The sequence below is a fragment of the Anabrus simplex genome, chromosome 4 (genome assembly GCF_040414725.1).
Source record: "Anabrus simplex isolate iqAnaSimp1 chromosome 4, ASM4041472v1, whole genome shotgun sequence".
In the NCBI taxonomy this organism is placed as follows: Eukaryota; Metazoa; Arthropoda; class Insecta; order Orthoptera; family Tettigoniidae; genus Anabrus; species Anabrus simplex.
In genome coordinates this window covers 400987934-401007641 of record NC_090268.1, presented here as the reverse complement: position 1 = coordinate 401007641, position 19708 = coordinate 400987934, and the positions used below count along the sequence as shown (strand labels likewise).

Below are 19708 nucleotides of genomic sequence, written 5' to 3'. Positions count from 1 at the left end.
CTTCTTTGCGTGTATTCTGTGGTCCACCTTTATTATTTTATTATTCCAGACAGTTGGAATCTGGTTTCCTCTCCATGTAAAGGAATGGTTATGTGCTGCTACCAAAGCTATAAGTGACATTCAACATCTAAGCAGCTTGTCTCTAAAGACAGCCATAGAATTGTTTCATTTAAAAATCAGCCCAGGAATGACATAGTTCGGAAAATGTAAGAATGCACAAATGAAGAGTATACAGGGTCTAAAATCATCTTTTCTAAAGAGAGCACTTTGCTTATCTAAGTACAGCTCCTCACAGCTTATGTGCTAGTACCAATATAAATGGTCCGTTACTGGACATTATAAATTTTCCAGCTAACTCATTCCTGGTTGCCATCATGATTCGCAAGGGAATCTGAAATATTTGTCCCAAATGAGTAAATTTATAAAACCAATATGGCCAAGCAGGCATCAATTTTTTGTAATGAGACAAAGTCTCTCATAGTGCATTGGCACTGCTGGTGGCTCCAAATAGCCTACGCAGTGGCCTCCACGGTATGCACTAGCCATGCGTCTTGGTGGGAATGCTAAGTACCAACTGATGAGCCCAACTTAGCATACAGGGGCGAAACGCTGGCAACCAGAAATGAGTTAGCTGGAAAATTTATAATGTCCAATAAGAGACCTTTTATATTGGTGTTATAAATTTACTCATTCGGGACAAATATTTCAGATTCCCTATGGGAATCAACATCTATATCATGTTTATGTGCTAGCGAGAGAGCTATATTATGTGGAAGAGCTGCGCCTGAAGTTTTTGCTCACAGCCACTCCGTCATATAAGGACCTCATGAATGAACTTCAGCAAAAGAAGGACAACATATGGGGGGGAGTTCTACCTGAGTGATGCAGTCACTAACCAGGAGTGGACCCAGGGAGGTTACGAACAAAGACATTTAGTAACTAGGCCCTTAGTCCACGGGTTTCATCTGAAACTAGGCTTAAAGAAGTGTTTTCATGTTCCATGCAGCGACTGTAAATGCAGAAAATGTGGTGAACTCTGTGAAAGGTACCATGTTTTGAAGTGCAAATTGAGGACGGAATCTTTAACAAAGTTCTGTACGGAGGTTTGACTTTTGTATTTTGTGTATGGCTATTTGCTGCAAGAAATACCTCACCATTATTTTGATCTTTCATTTTTCTGTGTTTATCCAGCTTTTTCTTCTTGCCCTATGTTTCCCACATCTATACTGACGATCTGTCAAGATCAGCCCCTCAAAGAATAAGGGTGCCTGCTGTTCTCATGAAGTTGGGAAGCAGAAACAAGCTCATTGGAGGCTGGATGTAGAAGAAGTGAGACAGGAGAGAAGATGTAGAATTGTCTTCATCTCCTCTTTCTGTTGCTCCCTCAACTCACATGACCTGCCATTGTGTTTATGCTATCGTATGTTCCTATATTTTGATATACAGCAAGTTTCTCTCATCGGTTGGCCAGCAGGCGCACCCAGCTCATCTGTCTTCCGTTGACTCATCACTTCCAGTTACAAAGAGCAGTGACAGCACGGGAATGCCTGCACTTCGCAGTTCAGGTCAGTGCTTAGAAGATGTATTAAGTGTTGATCTGTCGCTCCAACAGTTCTCAAGTTGTGAAATGTTACTTCGGGGTATAATTCTCGTAATGCCTCCATGGTACAGGAAAGGGTATTTATGTATGATAATTATGTGAAAACAGTCTTGCAGGGAAGCCATTAGGTGATTTGTGACAATTTCCAGGTGTACACCCTCCACGTAGAGATACCATGCAGAAACTCGTAAACAAATCGAGAGGAACTGGTTCTTTACCTGATAAGAGGAGAAATGTTTTAAAAAATTTGTACTTAAGGGAAAAGTAAATAAAATCACAGAAAGATTAACATACGCTTACAAAATCCCTAAAACGACTTGGACAAGAAGCTGGGGTTTTGAAGAGCTCAGCATGGTTAAACTACGAAAATGTTAAAATTGAAACCCCAGATTTAACTGTTTGTGATTTTTATTTATGGGGGAGCTTAAAAAATAAAGTGTATGCAAGAAACCCTCACACGCTGGACGAACTGAAAGAACATACCGCAGAGAAATAGTCTCAATTACGGAAGACAAACTTACGCATGTTTCCTAAGACGATGCCAGAAATGTGTGGATGCAAGGGAAGAACATTTCCAAAATCTCCTGTCATAAGGTACAAGCTTAATTTCTTAATTCTTATTAACTAATTTTCTTAATTTAATTGTTATCTCATGTCATGCAATGATGTGCTGTCCTTGTTCCTATACCGTGGAGCGGAGAGTGATGAGTCACGGGAGACAGATAAGCTGGGCGCGCCTGCTCACCAAGCGATGACAGAAAGTCACTGTATGATTTTATTCTCCTAATTCTGGTGAGAAAACAGCAGATTTCTACAGAGATATGGTGATAAAATCGATTACTCTGAAAATAAAAAGTACAAGGCGTTTTTTTTTTTTTTCAACCTCCGGAGGGTCATAAATGAAAGACAAGTGTACGTATCCAAATGAATTTATTACCAAATGTTAGGTACAAATGTGGTTACTTTTCAACATAATCACCATGAAGGTTGAGGCATTTGTCATACCTGTGGGCAAGCTTTTCGATCCCCTCTGCACAGTATGTTGCCGCCAGTGAGTTCAGAAAGGCCCAAACGTTGGTTTGAAGATCTTCATCCTCCTGGAACCTCTGCCCTCCCAGCGACTTTTTCAGTCCCGGAAAGAGGTGGAAGTCACTCGGCGCTAAATCGGGATTGTGCGGTGGGTGGACAAAAACGTCCCACCAAAATTCCTCCTGCAGAAGTTGCTGGGTGACACGAGCACTGTGAGTGCGTGCGTTGTCATGAATGAAGAGGATTCCAGACGTCAGCAAGCCTCGTCGTTTGTTCTGTATGGCCCTCCGCAACCGTCGTCAAGTCTGGCAATAAACAGCTGCATTGATCGTTGACCCCCGTTCCATGAACTCAACAACCAACACACCTTTTTGGTCCCAAAAGACTGTAGCCATCAACTTCCTTTCGTTGAAGGTTTGCTTAAACTTCTTCGGTTTGTTTGGTGAGTGCATGTGCATTCATTGACATGATTGTTGTTTTGTTTCGGTGGTGACGTACGAAACCCAAGTCTCATCGCCAGTCACAATTTTCTTCAACAAATCGCCACCTTCAGCCTCATAACGGGTAAGAAACTTCAACGCTGCTCTCACCCGGCGACTTTTGTGGTCATCAGACAACATCTTCGGAACCTATCGGGCGCACTATTTCCTGTAGCGCAGGTGTTCTGTTAGGATCTTGTAAACAGATGACCTTGAAACTGCAGGAAATTTCTCACACAACTCGCTTACGGTAAACCTTCGGTTCTTGCGAACCTCTTGGTCAATTTCGTGAACAATGTCATCTGTAGTGACAGACTTGCGTCCTTGCCCCCCTTCATCGTGAACATCGGTCCAGCCTTCTTTGACTTCATGCACCATTCACGCACAACACCATCACTCATAACGTTTGGACCGTATACTTGACTCATTCGTCGATGAATGTCAGTTGCTCTATTCCCTTCTGCTTGAAGGAAACGTATCACACTACGCACCTCACATTTGGCGGGAACGTCAATAGTAGCAGCCATGTTTCCGTGCCAATACCTCGGCTCACACTGGTGTAAGGAAGTTGGCTGTGACCACGGGTAGAGGGGAGGAGTTGCGCAGTCACCTTCCATGCGCAAACAGTTCCCACAGCTTGTGTAGTTCTTTACCTGCGCAATTGGAGGTTGAAAAAAAAACCCGCCTGGTGACAAACAAGGGTACCATTTAATCGATGGAGAAAAGGCCAAATGAAATCGATCTTCCCTGCATTTTCATAAGATGTGTAGTTCACTTCTGAGGAAGTGGAGCAAAACTTTTGTGAAACAAAGTTTCCCTACCCTCGTTTCACACAGCATAAACACAAAAGAATATCATGTATATTATTCTGATCCATGAAGCATCCATCTAAACTAAAAGCAACAAATAACCGTCAAACTGAACTGAAAGTTAAGAGAAGGGTCATTTGAAGCACCTGTTACAATTTACTGTACACATGTCACTACCAACTAACACCAAAAAAAAAGACATATATTCATCTACATGTCTAAAAGTTAAAAGAAAGTAGGGTATAACTTACGTAAAGAAGAGCATCTGTTCTATTGCACACCGCCATACATGTCGACAGGCTGCACCAGTAGGACATTTGAATCCCACAGTATGTTTTTTCTACGATACAAACAAATATCTAAGATGAAAAATATCTGCCTACTGGAAGCCAAAAGTACAAAACAATACCAAAAAATTACTACTAACAAAACTAACACTTAGGGACAAGGAAAGAAAAACCATACAGGAAGCATCATACTACAGTAATACTAACACACAAAGGAAGAACACAGCTTGAGTCAGAGTTATGAAACTGGGTCCACAAATTGAAAAATTCAAGTATGGAATGTACACCATCTTAGAGAAAATATGAACTCAATTTTAATTCAAATTCAAGATAGTCACGTTACTTTTCGTATGTTCTCTCCAACATTACGAAGGCTGTAGTACAAAGGCTCAGAGCCTGAGTTCAGCAGTCAGTCTTTCCATCTTTACATTTGAAGCTTTGTACAAAAAATGTGTTATTAGTGAAAAGATCAAGATAGGTAGAACGACATAGTTTGATGTGGAAACAGGACTTTGGCAGGGAAGCAGACTGTCCCCTATACTCATCTGATGAAATCCATAACTGTGTATACAAGAACATGGGGAGAAACAGAGCATAGGGTGTTCATAGATGACATAGTAATATAGGAAGACAATGAAATGAAAGTACGAGAACAAGTTAATGCAAGGAATCAGGTGACACAAGAGTTTGGAATGAGAATAAATGTAGAGAAGAGTAAAACAGTGATGACACGATGTTCAATAAATATTCAATTTCTTTGAAATCACTTAAGAAAATGCTAGGAGAACAAAAGATAGGGAATCTGCCACCTGGGCGACTGTACTAAATATAGATCAGTATTGATTGATTGACTGACTGACTGACTGACTGATTGATTGATTGATTGATTGATTGATGAGGAAGGAAGGGGGATAACAGTAAGTAGAAAACCAATAGAAGTTGTGAAAAATTTCAAATACTTGAGAAGCGTAATTACAGAAAATGGGAATATAACTGACAAGATTAGTACAATGAGCAAATGGGGTCTACCAGAGTGTGAAGGATACTGTGGAACCAAGAAGTTCAAAGGAAACACAAAGAAGTTCTGTATTTGACCTCTTATGTACCAATATTGTCATATGCAGCAGGTATGAGGGGCGTTCAATATATAATGCAACACATTTTATTTCTCGGACAATTTTAGTTTTTAAAAAAACTGGAATTCTGTTTGGGACATCTTTGAATATTCCCGCTTTGTCTCGTAGAGTTTCATTAATTTCCGATAGGTGGCAGCACTATAACTAGCCTTCAAAATTGCGCCTGTAACAGAGGTGCATACCAGACAGAGAGCAGTTTTCTTTTGGTGGAAAACCAGGGCATCACAGATATTCATAGGTGCTTGCGGAATGTCGGTGGACTAAAGCATGGTGAGCCTTCTCCACGACAATGCAAGACCTCACACGAGTCTGCGCATCCGACAGGAGCTCACAAAACTTCAGTGGACTGCTCTTCCTCATCCACCCTACAGCCCGGATCTCCCGCCTTCTGACTTCCAATCTGTTTGGCCCAATGCCTTCCGCGGGAAGCAATACAAGGATGATGGGGAAGTTATTGATGTAGCATGACGTTGGCTCTGAGATCAACCAGTCGAATGGTATCATGCAGACATACTGGCCCTCGCATTACTGTGGCATAAGGACAGAGCATTAAACAGAGATTATGTTGAAAAGTAGGGTATTGTAGCAAAAGGATTGGGGAATAACATGGTACATTTGAATCCACAATAAAACCATCCTGCTTTTAGAAGAAAAAAAAAAGTTTCATTATACACTGAACTCCCTCCGTACATGGACAACAACAAAACGAGATGAGAGTAAAGTTCAGGCAGCTGAGATGAAATTTCTTAGAGGTATTGTAGGGAAAACAAGAAAGTATAAAATCAGAAAAGATTAGAAAGATGATTGGAGATTTCAGGACAACAGGAACGGATAGGATAGAAACAAACAAGCTGAAATACAAATGGAAACATGATGTAAATGGGAGAAGAAAATTGTTAAAAGAAGCCAACAGAAAAGAGACCATAAGGAAGGCCTCGAAAGAGGTGGATGCATACAGCAGAAGGAGGAGAGTATAGAGAAGACAGGAGGAAAGACCGAAGAAATATTGGAAGCAGAAAAAGAGTGAATGAGAGACAGGAAACAATGGAGGTCCTTGATTCGTAACCCAGCCCAGGAAAGAACAGAAAAAGAAAAAAACAGGGGGAAAAAAAAAAAATAATACACTAAGGTCCAAGCAGTATGTGTCTGTCTTTGTGGACTTTAAGAAAGCGTACGACTCCATTGACCGAGAAGTCCTGCTAAACATCTTAAATGAATTTGGAGTTGATTTGAAACTGCTGGCATTAATTAGAGCCACCCTGAGCGATACAAAATCCAAGGTGAAGTTTCACGGATGTCTCTCGCATTCCTTTGACATCAAAACAGAAGTCCAACAAGGTGATGGGCTATCCCCGATACTCTTCAACTGTGTTCTTGAAAAAATCATCAGAACCTGGCGGGTGAGATTACAGGAAATCAATTACAGTCCACTGAGAACAGGAACCAAATCCAAGGGGATCGCAACAGACTGCTTAGCATTTATAATACCAATATAAATGGTCCGTTATTGGACATTATAAATTTTCCAGCTAACTCATTCTTGGTTGCCAGCGTTTCGCCCTCGTGTGCTAGGGTGGGCTCATCAGTTGGTACCTAGCACACCTACCAATACGCTGGCTAGTGCATACCGTGGAGGCCACTGCGTAGGCTAACTGGAGCCACCGGCAGTGCCAATGCACTAAGAGACTTTGTCTCATCAGCCGGTGGCTCCAGTTAGCCTACGCAGTGGCCTCCACGGTATGCACTAGCCAGCGTATTGGTAGGTGTGCTAGGTACCAACTGATGAGCCCACCCTAGCACACGAGGGCGAAACGCTGGCAACCAAGAATGAGTTAGCTGGAAAATTTATAATGTCCAATAACGGACCATTTATACTGGTATTATAAATTTACTCATTCAGGACAAATATTTCAGATTCCCTATGGGAATCAACATCTATATCATCTGATGGCCAAGCAGGCATCAATTTTTGCTGATGAGACAAAGTCTCTTAGTGCATTGGCACTGCCGGTGGCTCCAGTTAGCCTACGCAGTGGCCTCCACGGTATGCACTAGCCAGCGTATTGGTAGGTGTGCTAGGTACCAACTGATGAGCCCACCCTAGCACACGAGGGCGAAACGCTGGCAACCAAGAATGAGTGAGCTGGAAAATTTATAATGTCCAATAACGGACCATTTATATTGGTATTATAAATTTACTCATTCAGGACAAATATTTCAGATTCCCTATGGGAATCAACATCTATATCATCATGCTTAGCATTTGCCGATGATATTGCTGTTCTCTCAACCGACATAGAAACCGCTAGAGCTCAAGTTGAAATTTTAAAGGAAATTGCCGAACAAACTGGTTTGCAGATATCGTTTGAGAAAACAGAAGTAATGACTAACATCAAAGAGGCTCCACCAAAACTCCATACAAAATATGGGGACATCACCCGAGTAGACAAATTCAAATACCTGGGTGAGATCATCATGAAAAATGGACTGGACAAAGAAGCACTTCAGGAGCGAGTAAGCAAACTGGAAATAGCCTACCAAACATCCCGCACAATCTACAACAAAAAATGCCTTTCCCAAAACACCAAGATACGTCACTATGAAACAGTTCTGAAGCCAGTAGTTCTATATGCAGCCGAAACCCTGTCTCTAAATACCAACAAAGGACTCCTTGAAGAACTGGGGAAAAGAGAACGCAAAATTGTGAGAGGAATCTTGGGATCAAAGTACAGAAATGGAATTCATCAAAAGAGATCCAACAAGAAAGTCTACAGCAAAATAGAGAAAATTACCGACACAATCAGAAAAAGACGGGCACGATTTTACGGTCATCTGAAAAGAATGGACAGAAGAAAGTTAACTAAAGAAATATTTCACTTTTTTGATTCAAACCCCAAAACCACAATTCCCTGGTTTAGAAATACCAAAGAAGACCTGCAAATGCTACATATCTCAGCTGAAGATGCCTTTAACAGAGATCTCTTCCGCAAGAAAATATTGATGAACGGGCTAAACCGAGACGAGCAACTGAAGAGAAGACACGGTGCCCCTTGGACAGAGGAGCGTAAGCAGGCCCACTCACAAAGAATGAGGGAAATTTGGGCTCTATGCAAATGCAACAAGACTTAACATGGTCCTTGATGGCCCCAGCGAATTATATATTATAATAATAATAATAATAATAATAATAATAATAATAATAATAATAATAATAATAATAATAATAATAATAATAATTAAAAACTTTCTTCAGACACCTTCTCAAATGATTTTTTTTTTTCCTTCTACCTGAATCTCATTTATAAATATAGTTAAAAGTACTTGAATTACTTCTTGCTGTCTTTTTTACCACACAAATTCATGTTTACTGTTGAAGTGTCCTTTGGAAACTACAACCTTTTCCCACTGTTCTGGTGACAAACAAATTCCGTAGTAGAAAAATGCAGGTTCTTTTGAGGTGATACATATCAGTATTGATTGATTGATTCCCTGGTGTTCCTCACATACTGGGTACTAATCACAGGCAAAGCTGAGTCCCATGATGTTTCTCACATAATGGTACTAATCACGGGCAACGTACACCTGTGGTGTTCAACATATAGCGGTACTAATCACACGTACTATAAACCCAAAGTGAACCACTCTCTGCTGCAAATGAACACAAACCTATTGCGTACCAGTACCTAACATAAGTGGTATTACTTGCAAGTAAAGGCAACCCATGATGTTCCCTGTGTGATGTTACTATATGATTTTTCACGAGAGTTTAATCCTGATGTAAACAAATAGGCGGAGCACCTTGGCTTTGCACGTGGACACAGACGTAGTTGATTGGAGAAGCAACCGTCGCACTCACTGGACTGTATGCGAGCTCGAAGAAAATTAGTACGTGGCATTAATTTAATTTTATCTTAGTTTATTACATTTATATAGTCTGAAAGAGTACGTAATCAAATTAAAATATGGTTGTCATATATACCGGTGTGTATCTATAATTTTTTAAAATAAAACAGTGATTAAATTACGAGATATGAAGGCAGAAGGCGTGGTGTAATGCAGGAAGTCTTCTCATAGCGAGGGAAAGTCCCAAGCTGTACAGTGTGGAGATAAGGTGTTGCATCTTGCAACAGCTGTCAGTGTCAGTATTCACAGTGAGAGAAATGGAGCAAGAGGTGCTCTAGCCTACGATAGCTTTCTTTAATATTCAGAAATGAATAAATAAATAACGTAGGCCCTAATCTTCAGCAGTAGATCTCCCTTTAGACCCCTCTGTTTAGTTTCGCACAGCTCAAAAACTGTTCCTCGTCTATTTTAGGTAATATGCGCAGCACTGTATGTCCGAACGCGAGACGTTGACGGGGCGGAGGTCGATACTACACGCTCAGCGAATCACAACTCTTTCTTTGGCTGAGGCGTGGACATGCCTTGTTTACATCAGGATTAAACTCTCGTGAAAAATCATATAATCACAAGTAGTTTCATGGTTCTAGTTCAACTGTCCCTTGGTCGCCCCTTTCAGTCGCCTCTTACGATAGGCAGGGGATACCGTGGCTGTATGCTTCGTCTGTGTCCCCCACTCACAGGGGTAAACAGAAGCACACCAAGCTCGATAGCTGAATTCGCTTAAGTGCAGCTAGTATCTAGTATTCGGGAGCTAGTGGGTTCGAACCCCACTGTCGACAGCCCTGAAGATGGTTTTCCGTGGTTTCCCATTTTCACACCAGGCAAATGCTGGGGCTGTACCTTAATTAAGGCCACGGATGCTTCCTTCCCACTCCAAGGCCTTTCCTATCCCATCATCGCGATAAAACCTATCTGTTCACAATTAAATATTTATTTATTTTCCACCTAGTCGATACAATGATTGCTTAAGGCAATTTTTAATGGTTAAAAGTGGTACATGTTTCGTATATTATCAACATCTTCAGCCACATAACACTGTTTAGATGAAACATATATAAATTGACAAAGTAATGCTTTAGAGGAAGTGTCCTTAAAGTTAACATAAGATTGACAACATTAAAACAACGTAAAAGCAACTAGAAAAAAAAAAAAAGAAGTTCATAAGAATAAAACTAATAAGAAAGAATTTTAGAGTATATAATGAAAACTCAATTTTGTTTAAAATATTTGTAATTTTTTAGTCTTGCTGTGATTAAAATTAGTGCTGATTTAACTAGAAATAAGTCCAAAGTTGAATAAAAAAAGTAGATGCCTGGAGGAGTATCACTGAAATCAGGTACATTCCATTGTAAACAGTCTACAATTATCATTATTATTATTTTCTTTATTATTATTATTCTTCTTTTCGTTTCAGCCATCTATGGGCTACGATTACGCAACTTCACTGCTTTCTCCAGTTCTTTCTCCTTCCTCTTTCGCCAGTAATCCTTCATCCGTTGGCTTGCTCGTGCTCGTTCTTCTGCCGAGAATACTCTATTCTTCCTCGTTTTATCATCAGCTAGGTCCTTCACCTTCGCAACTCTCTGCCTGAAGATTTTTCTGTTTGTTATATCTTCTGCCGTGATCCTACATTTTTCTAAATCTCAGTGGACTTCTTTTACCCATGGGACTTGTGTCTTCCTGTTCTCCTGGAAGGCGAGGATCCTGCTGGCGAGTCTCTCCGATCCCATCCTTTTAATATGTCCGTAGAACGTCAATCTCCTCTTTTTCATTGTGGTGATGTTTTCAAATTGTTGGTATAGTTCTCGGTTTGGTCTCATGCGAAACGTAAACTTGTCCGATGATTTTATGGGTCCAAGAATCTTTCTAAGGAACCTCCTTTCTTTCTTTTCCAATCTGAGAGTCCCTTCGTGGATATTGTCTCAGCTGCGTATAAACATTCAGGTTTGACTATCGTGCTGTAGTGCTTGAATTTGGCCTGGTAGGAGAGTGACTTAGATTTGTAGATGTTCTGACATAATCTAAACGCAGTTTCCATCTTTCTTGCACGTTCTTGAATTACTGCTTTCTCATTCATGTTTGGAGTCAAAATCCCTCCTAGGTACTTGAATTTTGTAGCTCTTTTGATGTCACCATACTTCGTCCTCATTGTCCAGGTTGGGTCAGTGGTATTTTTGTTTATGTACTCCGTCTTCTCAAAAGATATTTGCAATCCTGTTTTGCCTGCTGTTTCTTTGAGGACTTCAATCTGCTTAATTGCAATTATTATTATTATTATTATTATTATTATTATTATTATTATTATTATTATTATTATTATTATTATTATTATCATTATTATCATTATTATCATTATTATTATTAACAACAATAATCACAAAATAGTGAAGATTTGTAGGTATGTTGTTAGACTATGCCTATCATTTGTTACAATCATTCCTTTCAGTGTCATTCCCCCACATAGCTGATTATTTTAGTAAATAATACTGCATAAGTGTCATCCATTCCAGGTCTGTACATCTCAAAAACATCAAGTTGTCTACCATTTTGTGATAGTACATATATCACACCCCAGCATTATATCTGTGTGTACAGTATTTGGGAAGATCGGAGCTACTGAAAGAAATATGGACAAGTCACTTCCACGAGGATTCAGCCAGGATTTAGCATCAGTCCTGGCTATGGAGCCCCCAGTTTAATAATTTGAAGGTGTGACTTCATAGGAAGACTTCATACGGAGGTAAGGCATCTGTACGCATAATCATAACAAAATTAAAAAACACACACACACTCTCTCTCTCTCTCTCTCTCTCGAGGCGGGAGGTGGATGCCTATATAAGGGTGTCTTTGATGCAATGTTCATGCAAAGTATCCAGTACCAATCGATTTTTGTCCACTGTCTGTCTGTGTGTGTCTGTCTGTCTGTCTGTCTGTCTGTCTGTCTGTCTGTCTGTCTGTCTGTCTGTCTGTCTGTCTGTCTGTCTGGGGATGGTGGTCAGTGAATATTATCGTTGCTCTGTTTGTCTAGTTTTTTATATCAAGTAGCCTTTTGCTACTTTTTCATCTGTCTTGATAGTCTAATTAAGTCTGAAATATCTTGTTTTCTGAGATAATGTGCGTTATCACACAATTTTCTACAGCGTGTTTACATGGGTAGACAGTATGTTGCCTATGAACGGTATATACTACATGTTCAAGGAAATGTGTGCTTGAAAAATCTATGGCCTATTTGGAAGGCATAAATATGCAGCATGAGTTTGCTAAAACGAAAGTCTGTTTAAACCAAGATATAAAATCAGTAAGAAAAATAAGGTAGTCATCATCTCCCTAGCATTTGTCCTGCAAGGGAGCAGGTTCCACTGTTTTTCAAGCCAATCTCCACTTGGTTCTATTAAGTGCATCATTTGGAACAGGATCAAGCCAGCGTTTCTCGGACCAACCATGTGCCCTACTATTTCTAGATGGCATGATGCAAAGTGCCATCCTCATTAAAAAAAAAAAAAATGAATCTTCTCTATGCATTATGTGGCCATACCACTAAAGTTGGGTCTCACGTATCTTGTCTACAATTGGGACAACTCCCATGATTTTCCGGATTTCTAGGTTGGTGACATGATCTAGCCGGGTCGGTCCAAGTGACCAGTGACGCATGCGCATCTCCACGGCATGAAGTGCTTGCTCGTGCTTGACTGCTGCTGGCTAGCATTCAGAGCCATACAGAGCGACTGAGTGAACAACAGTCTTGTAACCTTAGACTTCACGTGGATTGTTATCCGACGACTGCAGAGAACGCCCATAGTTTGCCGCCATTTCATCCAGCCACATTTACTCATGCATGGGCGTCTGAAATAGTGTCACACTTAGCGTTGACCAAAAGAACCAAGGTAACTGTTCTACTTTATTTAGATCTTGATCATCTACCTGAATGGTTCCATTTGTCAGCAGACCGCACTCCATGTACTCAGTCTTCTTGGTAGAAGTGTAACGGCTCAAATCCCGTTACAAACCTCAATAATAATAATAATAATAATAATAATAATAATAATAATAATAATAATAATAATAATGTGACACTCATTATTATACAGGTACATTTAGTATCGAGTCATGGTTCTACCCCATGTTACTGTGTTCATTGAGAAACAGGAGGTGCTGTAACAGAGGCTTTTACCCAGCCTGCGGCTATTTAAACGTACGATGCTATACGTTGAAACTTGGTTTGAGTGAGGTTATGGTCTGATTTAACCATGATGTAGGCGTAAATCATGCGACAATGAGAATCTATAAAAGGGCTGGTATCCCATAGCAGTCAGTCATATGGATGGTGAGGACTCAGTCGGTCAATCAGTTGGATGGTAAAAAAGCAGTCAGTTGGATATGGAGTCTTCAGTGATAGGATGTAATAGATGTTCGGAGTGTGTTCCGTGTATGTGTTCAGTTGAGTCTACTTGTGTTGTTTTGGTGACAGCCGAACATAGAATTGGTGAGATGGAGAATAACAGTTCTGTGGATTACGTGTAAAGTTGAATGAGCAGTGTGGTTATATATTTAGGCCATGCTACCTTTCGTTTGTGAAGCTAAGAGGATAAGTCACCAAATGAGGTTTGAGATACCTATAGCTGATTCCAGTTACAAGGAATAGTCATAATATCACTTCAAGTGTCCAAGGTACTGTAATACGAACCAGTGAGGGATAAATTTTCTGTACAGTTTTCAAATGTCCAGTCAAGAGTATTTTAAATTTAATGCCTAGAGCTTCATTCCGTTTAAATTTCAGAGTTTTATATTGTAATTTCAGTATCGCAGCAAAATCACTATTTCATTTCAAAATTTAAGAATATAATTTGTTTAATATCAAGAGCAGTTAATTGTTTATTTTTATGGTAGAACAGGTAACCCCAAATTCTAAGTGGGAACCAAACAATAATAAATCCTTTTTCCAGAACTTATATGTTATGCTGTCAAAGTAAGCTTATTAAAGACACTTACCCTATAATCGTTACATTTATTTGAAACTGGCACCCATCATCAATTAAAGTATTAGTATTTCTGATTACTGTATGTGTAATTAATCAGTTAATTACAAGGTGAATACCCAACAGCAGGGCGTATTTTCTGTGGAAACCGGAGGGTAAGTACAAAGTGACACCACATAGTGCGACGATTGAGTATTCTAATTTATTCATATTTCATTTAGATAAGAGTAATAATCACATACGGTACAGTATTGAGTGAAATAATTCAAATTAGGACACTGTGTGTCGTTGAACACGTTCTGGATGTTGTGTTTTATACACAGAGTAAGTGAAGGGTATTCTTGATATACAGTATTTGTTTGCCAAAGCTCAAGTTCTCATTACAAACGCTACCTGATCCTTTACAATATGTCTCAAGTACTTTTATTACAGATCAGGATCTCTGCTTTTGTTTTATAAGGAGAATCTTCCAGCCTTTCTTTCAATGCCTAGAAGGGCGATTATATTGCTGTATGTGTGATGATGAAGTGCTCTTGCGCAGATTATGTCAACGTCAGAATACAGATAGTTTATTTTAAATTACGAGGTGGGATAAAATATAAATGGGATTTTATTTATCATTTAAATTCAATTATTGAAAAACTCAAGGCAATTACAATTTATTTTTCCACATAGTTTCCTGCTTTGGAAATGCGTTTGTCCCAGCGTATGGGCAGCTTTTTGATGCCCTCATCGTAAAAAGAACAGGGTCGTGTCACCAGCCAGTTGCGCACAAAGTCTTCCAAACTCTCATCTTCAAATCGTTGCCCTCCTAAAGCTTCTTTAAACGGTCCGAACAAATGGTAATCACAGGGCAATAAGTCCGCACTGCAAGGAGGATGATCAAGTGTAGTCCAGTGCATTTCTGTAGCTTGAAGACAGTTACAGCTGCAGTATGTGGCCGCGCATTGTCGTGGAGGAGGATGACCTGTCATATCGGTTGGTCTTGTCTTCTGCGGCGATATGCAACTCTCGCCTTGTTCAACAGCTCACAGTAGTAAGCAGCATTGATAGTGCGTCGCTCATGCAAAAAATCAATCAGCAATAATGTCTTCAACCGCACAAATGTTTTCATCTGTAATGCTGGTCCGAGGACGGTGATTGTGTTGCTGATTTTCCACACATTCTCGGCCTTCCTTGAACATTTTATGCCAGGCAAACATGCGTCCTTGAAAACGTTTGATCACCGAACTGTGCAGTCAATCTCTGGCAAATTAACTCCTTCACGAGCAAGAAATTTCATAATTATGCGTTGCGCAGTGGAGGGGTGCACCTGTTGCTCCGACATCGTGAGCATTACTGATGAAAAGGCGGGAAATATCTAACAGTGTGCTCTCCCCATTCCTAACAGTTCCGCCTAAGCATAGCAGAAGCGCGGGGCCAGTCCTGCCAACTGTTGATGTTCAGGAACAAAAATCCGTTTATATTTGATTGACCTTCGTAGTATGGAGAAGCTACTGCAGAACCTAGGTGCAGTTCCCAGTCATTTAATCATTATTAGAGGGTTAGGTAAAGCTTGCAGCGGATGTACCAGTACATAGCCTCATGTACACGCCCTGGGAGAGAAAAGAGAATTTTATCATGCTCTATCTAAATTAAGGGATCCATTTTGGTAAACTCCAGAATCCAAATTTACTTTTCTCCATCTGTTTTACGTTGTACCGACAAAGACTGGTCTTATGGCAATGATGGAATTTAATTTCCGAAAACCAGTTATAAAATTTCAATTGATGCTGATACAGACTGCATTTGTTTACTACCGTATCATGAATCAATCATCACTGTTTTAAATATGGCTTTGTCATATTATGATGATTATGAAACAATTCAGGAGAGCTAACCACTCCTAACAGTGGAGAATAAAAACAATTCTTCCCATCCCACATCTGATACAATTAATTTTGCACCATGTAGCACAAAGAAAGAGTGAATCCTGTAAGTTTTGCAGCAGAAGGTATCTTAGTTACAACATATATTATGGATTGATAAAAGTAGGACTTTAAAATATGCCTTGGTCTTTTTCATCACACCACCTGGTAAACAGGTCTTTTGAGGTGCACTCTTAATGTGCATGGTCCTGTAATAGACTGTAAATCCTGGATAAGACTTCAAGAGTTTAGAAAAAGATTTAGCATACAGTGAGCATTTTTGGTACAAACACTGGTCTCTCCTAATTATCTTTACTATTAAATAATAACTAAAGTTGACTCTTAAATAAAAAACATTTTCAGAACTTGTTCAATAATTTAACTATGTTTCCAGCTTTCTCCATGGACATAAAAGTTAACCTCTTCAAACCCAACGTATACATGTGGGGACAATTTATTCTCCAACTAAGAATTTAATTTGAATATGCAAATAATTTTATTCAGGTTATGTTCTCAAAACTTTTCTTTATGATCTCACTGATCATTAAATCTCCATTATCTCAGTGGAGGCCTTCTGGGCTGAAAAAAAGAGAAATGGCAAAGTCCTATGCAGTTCCTAGTATACATCAGTTATGTGAAGGCTGGAGACACAAAATCACACAAGAAAATGTTATAATTATACAGTCCTTCCTAGGAAAAACAAATACTGTGGTAAAACTGGTGAAGTTCGCCTTATGAATCATGCATTAGCTCTTTACAGATCGTAGCACAAAACATGGTACCGGGACGCCAATGTTTCTCAACATTTCAGGGAAATTCTTTGCGTAAAATTATATCAGACATCAGCACTAGGAAGACTGTTCTGTCCTACAAATTGTATCTTAAAATGTGCTTCATTAGCACCTGATTTATGAGTCTGATGTAGGATCACATCTGTAGTCTGTCGGCAAAGAAAATGTATGATATATTCATATATAAACTGAAGCATTCCTGTGCATTATGAATTTGTCCATATATGTCGACATTAGGACAAATGTTGCATAGCTAATATTCATATCTCTATACAAATTTTAATTGGGAATTTTTCTGTAGAGATGCAAACCAGTATCACAGATGATCATAACGGAAGTGTTGGAACTCCAGAAAATTATTTTTACTTATTTTTCACATACGTGGGTTTTAGGTCTGAAGAGGTTAATATGCATCTGCTCAGGTATGTCCAACTTACAATTATTTGCTGGGCTGCCCACAACGAGCAATAAATCTGGCTACTTAGACAATAACAAAAGGATAATACACATTAAGGAAACAGATAGAGAAGAGAAGACTTACCAAATACAAGGTCACATAACTACTCCTCAAATAATATCAGCTATCAACATCTGTCCAGTCTTCTACATTACTGTAGCTACTAACACTTCTGACACTTATCCAATCACCAAAGTACATACACATTCTGTATCATTCCATCTACACATCACAGGACATGCAAATAACCTAACTCTGATTTTCTCATTTATATTCATATAAGGATCAACCCGACTATTTTTGACAAAATATTTCACTGTCAAAGTCCTCAAATCATTCTCTGTCCCTTTACACCCCTTCCTTGAAAGACTCCAAGGTTCAATATCAGCTAGTGTTGCTAATGGTTTAACGTAACCTGGGATGTAGAGGTAGCGTGTCTGCTTCTAATCCAGAGATCCCAGTCAACCTAATGATTTTAATTCTGGAAGTGGTGATGATTATTGTTTTAAGAGGAAGTACAACTTGGCAACCATCGTCTATTAACAGTAAGCAGGGGATAAAAAATGGAAAGGGTCCAACACTTCAAAAAATGAAGGTATCAACCAAAGAAAAGCCAGGGCTATGAAGGGCATGAAAATAAAAGACTCCCTAGGTTTCAAATGCTCCAGCATGTCAGTGTTTTGTTCTACAGCTGTACTATCAAACATGAGATGTGTAGTTCAAACTGGAGGAGAGTCAAATGATTTCTCTCCTATTTTTTTTTTTTTATTTGTTCATTCCTGTTTCTGGCTATCATATCCAGATTTACTTCACTGCCTGAGATCTGCTTTGATTTGCCTAATTCAATTTAAAGACAGCATCATATTATGACATGAAGGTCACACACATAACTTTTGTTGTTATATGTCAAATGATGTTATAATCATTCCTACAACATTGTCTTTCTCGTATATACATATGTTTTAGTTGTTATCATATGTTCTGTTTAATTTTTATTTTGACTGATGATGGCCACAAAGTGGCTGAAACTAGTTAAAAGACTAATGTAATTCTATTTACCTAATATATTGTATTCTTGTCAATTTATTCTTACAATTGCACTTCAAGAGCCTCCGTGGCTCAGGTGGCAGCGCGATGGCCTCTCACCGCTGTGTTCCATGGTTCAAATCCTGGTCACTCCATGTGAGATTTGTGCTGGACAAAGCGAAGGCGGGATAGGTTTTTCTCCTGATACTCCAGTTTTCCCTGTCATATTTCATTCCAGCACCACTCTCCCATATCATTTCATTTCATCTGTCATTCATTAATCACTGCCCCAGAGGAGTGCAACAGGCTTCGTCAGCTGGCACAATTCCTATCCTTGCCGCTCGATGGGGGCTTCATTAATTCCATTCCTGACCTGGTCGAATGACTGGAAACAGACTGTGGATTTTTATTTTCAATTACACTTCAATACAGAATAGAATGAAATGTATAACTTAGAATTGCTCTAATACCGTCGAGGTCAGAAAAGAACAAGAATTGACCAAGGGAGGTTAGATAGGATGGATGAAATTGAGGAGCCTGGCACACAGAAGTGGAAGCAATGCCAGACTCAGCTAGGGGTACTGTGGATACCAACCTATGCTCCCAAGTTAAGAGCCCCTGATCCCCTTTTAGTCACCTCTTATGACAGGCAGGGGATACCGTGGGTGTTATTCTACCACCTCCACTCACTGGGGATATTTAATTCTAGACAGAAGGCTGGAATGAGATTTGCACGACCTTGCAAGACCAACCGAGGAGCTATCCGGTATGAGAAGCAGCCGATAAAGAACGTCTAGCAATATACCGAAGATATCATCAGTGACCATGTGGTATTCCATGATCTCCAGGCCATCTGGCTGGGCAACAGTCATCTTGGTAAGCCAAGGCCCCTAATGAGCTGTGTGTGCCATGGGGTAGGGGACATTAGCAGCCTTAGCTGAAATGAATGAAAAACTACAACCTGTTTTCCAGTCAATGACCGGGTCAGGGATGGTATGAATGAAGCCCCCAACTTGCGGCGAGGATAAGAACTATGTTGGTTGCAGAGACCTGTCGCACTCCTCTGGGGCAATGATTAATGACTGACAGATGAAATGAAATGATAGTGGAGAAAGTTGCTGGAATGAAAGATGACAGGGAAAACTGGAGTACCCGGACAAAAACCTGTCCTGCCTCTGCTTTGTCCAGCACAAATCTCACATGGAGTGACCGAGATTTGAAACACGGTATCCAGCGGTGAGTGGCCGGTGCGCTGCTGCCTGAGCCACAGAAGCTCTCATAGCCTTAGTTGATGTATACAATTTGCAA

At 39.8% G+C, this 19708-nt stretch overlaps 1 protein-coding gene across 1 annotated transcript in view; it reads right to left on the bottom strand.

Moving 5' to 3' along the window:
* Frmd5 (FERM domain containing) overlaps positions 1–19708 on the bottom strand; it is a 371042-nt gene that overhangs the window by 61903 nt on the left and 289431 nt on the right. The window contains exon 8 of the mRNA XM_067146590.2: positions 4169–4257. Within this exon, the coding sequence (XP_067002691.2) occupies positions 4169–4257 (89 nt within the window). The remainder of the gene's footprint in view (positions 1–4168; positions 4258–19708) is intronic.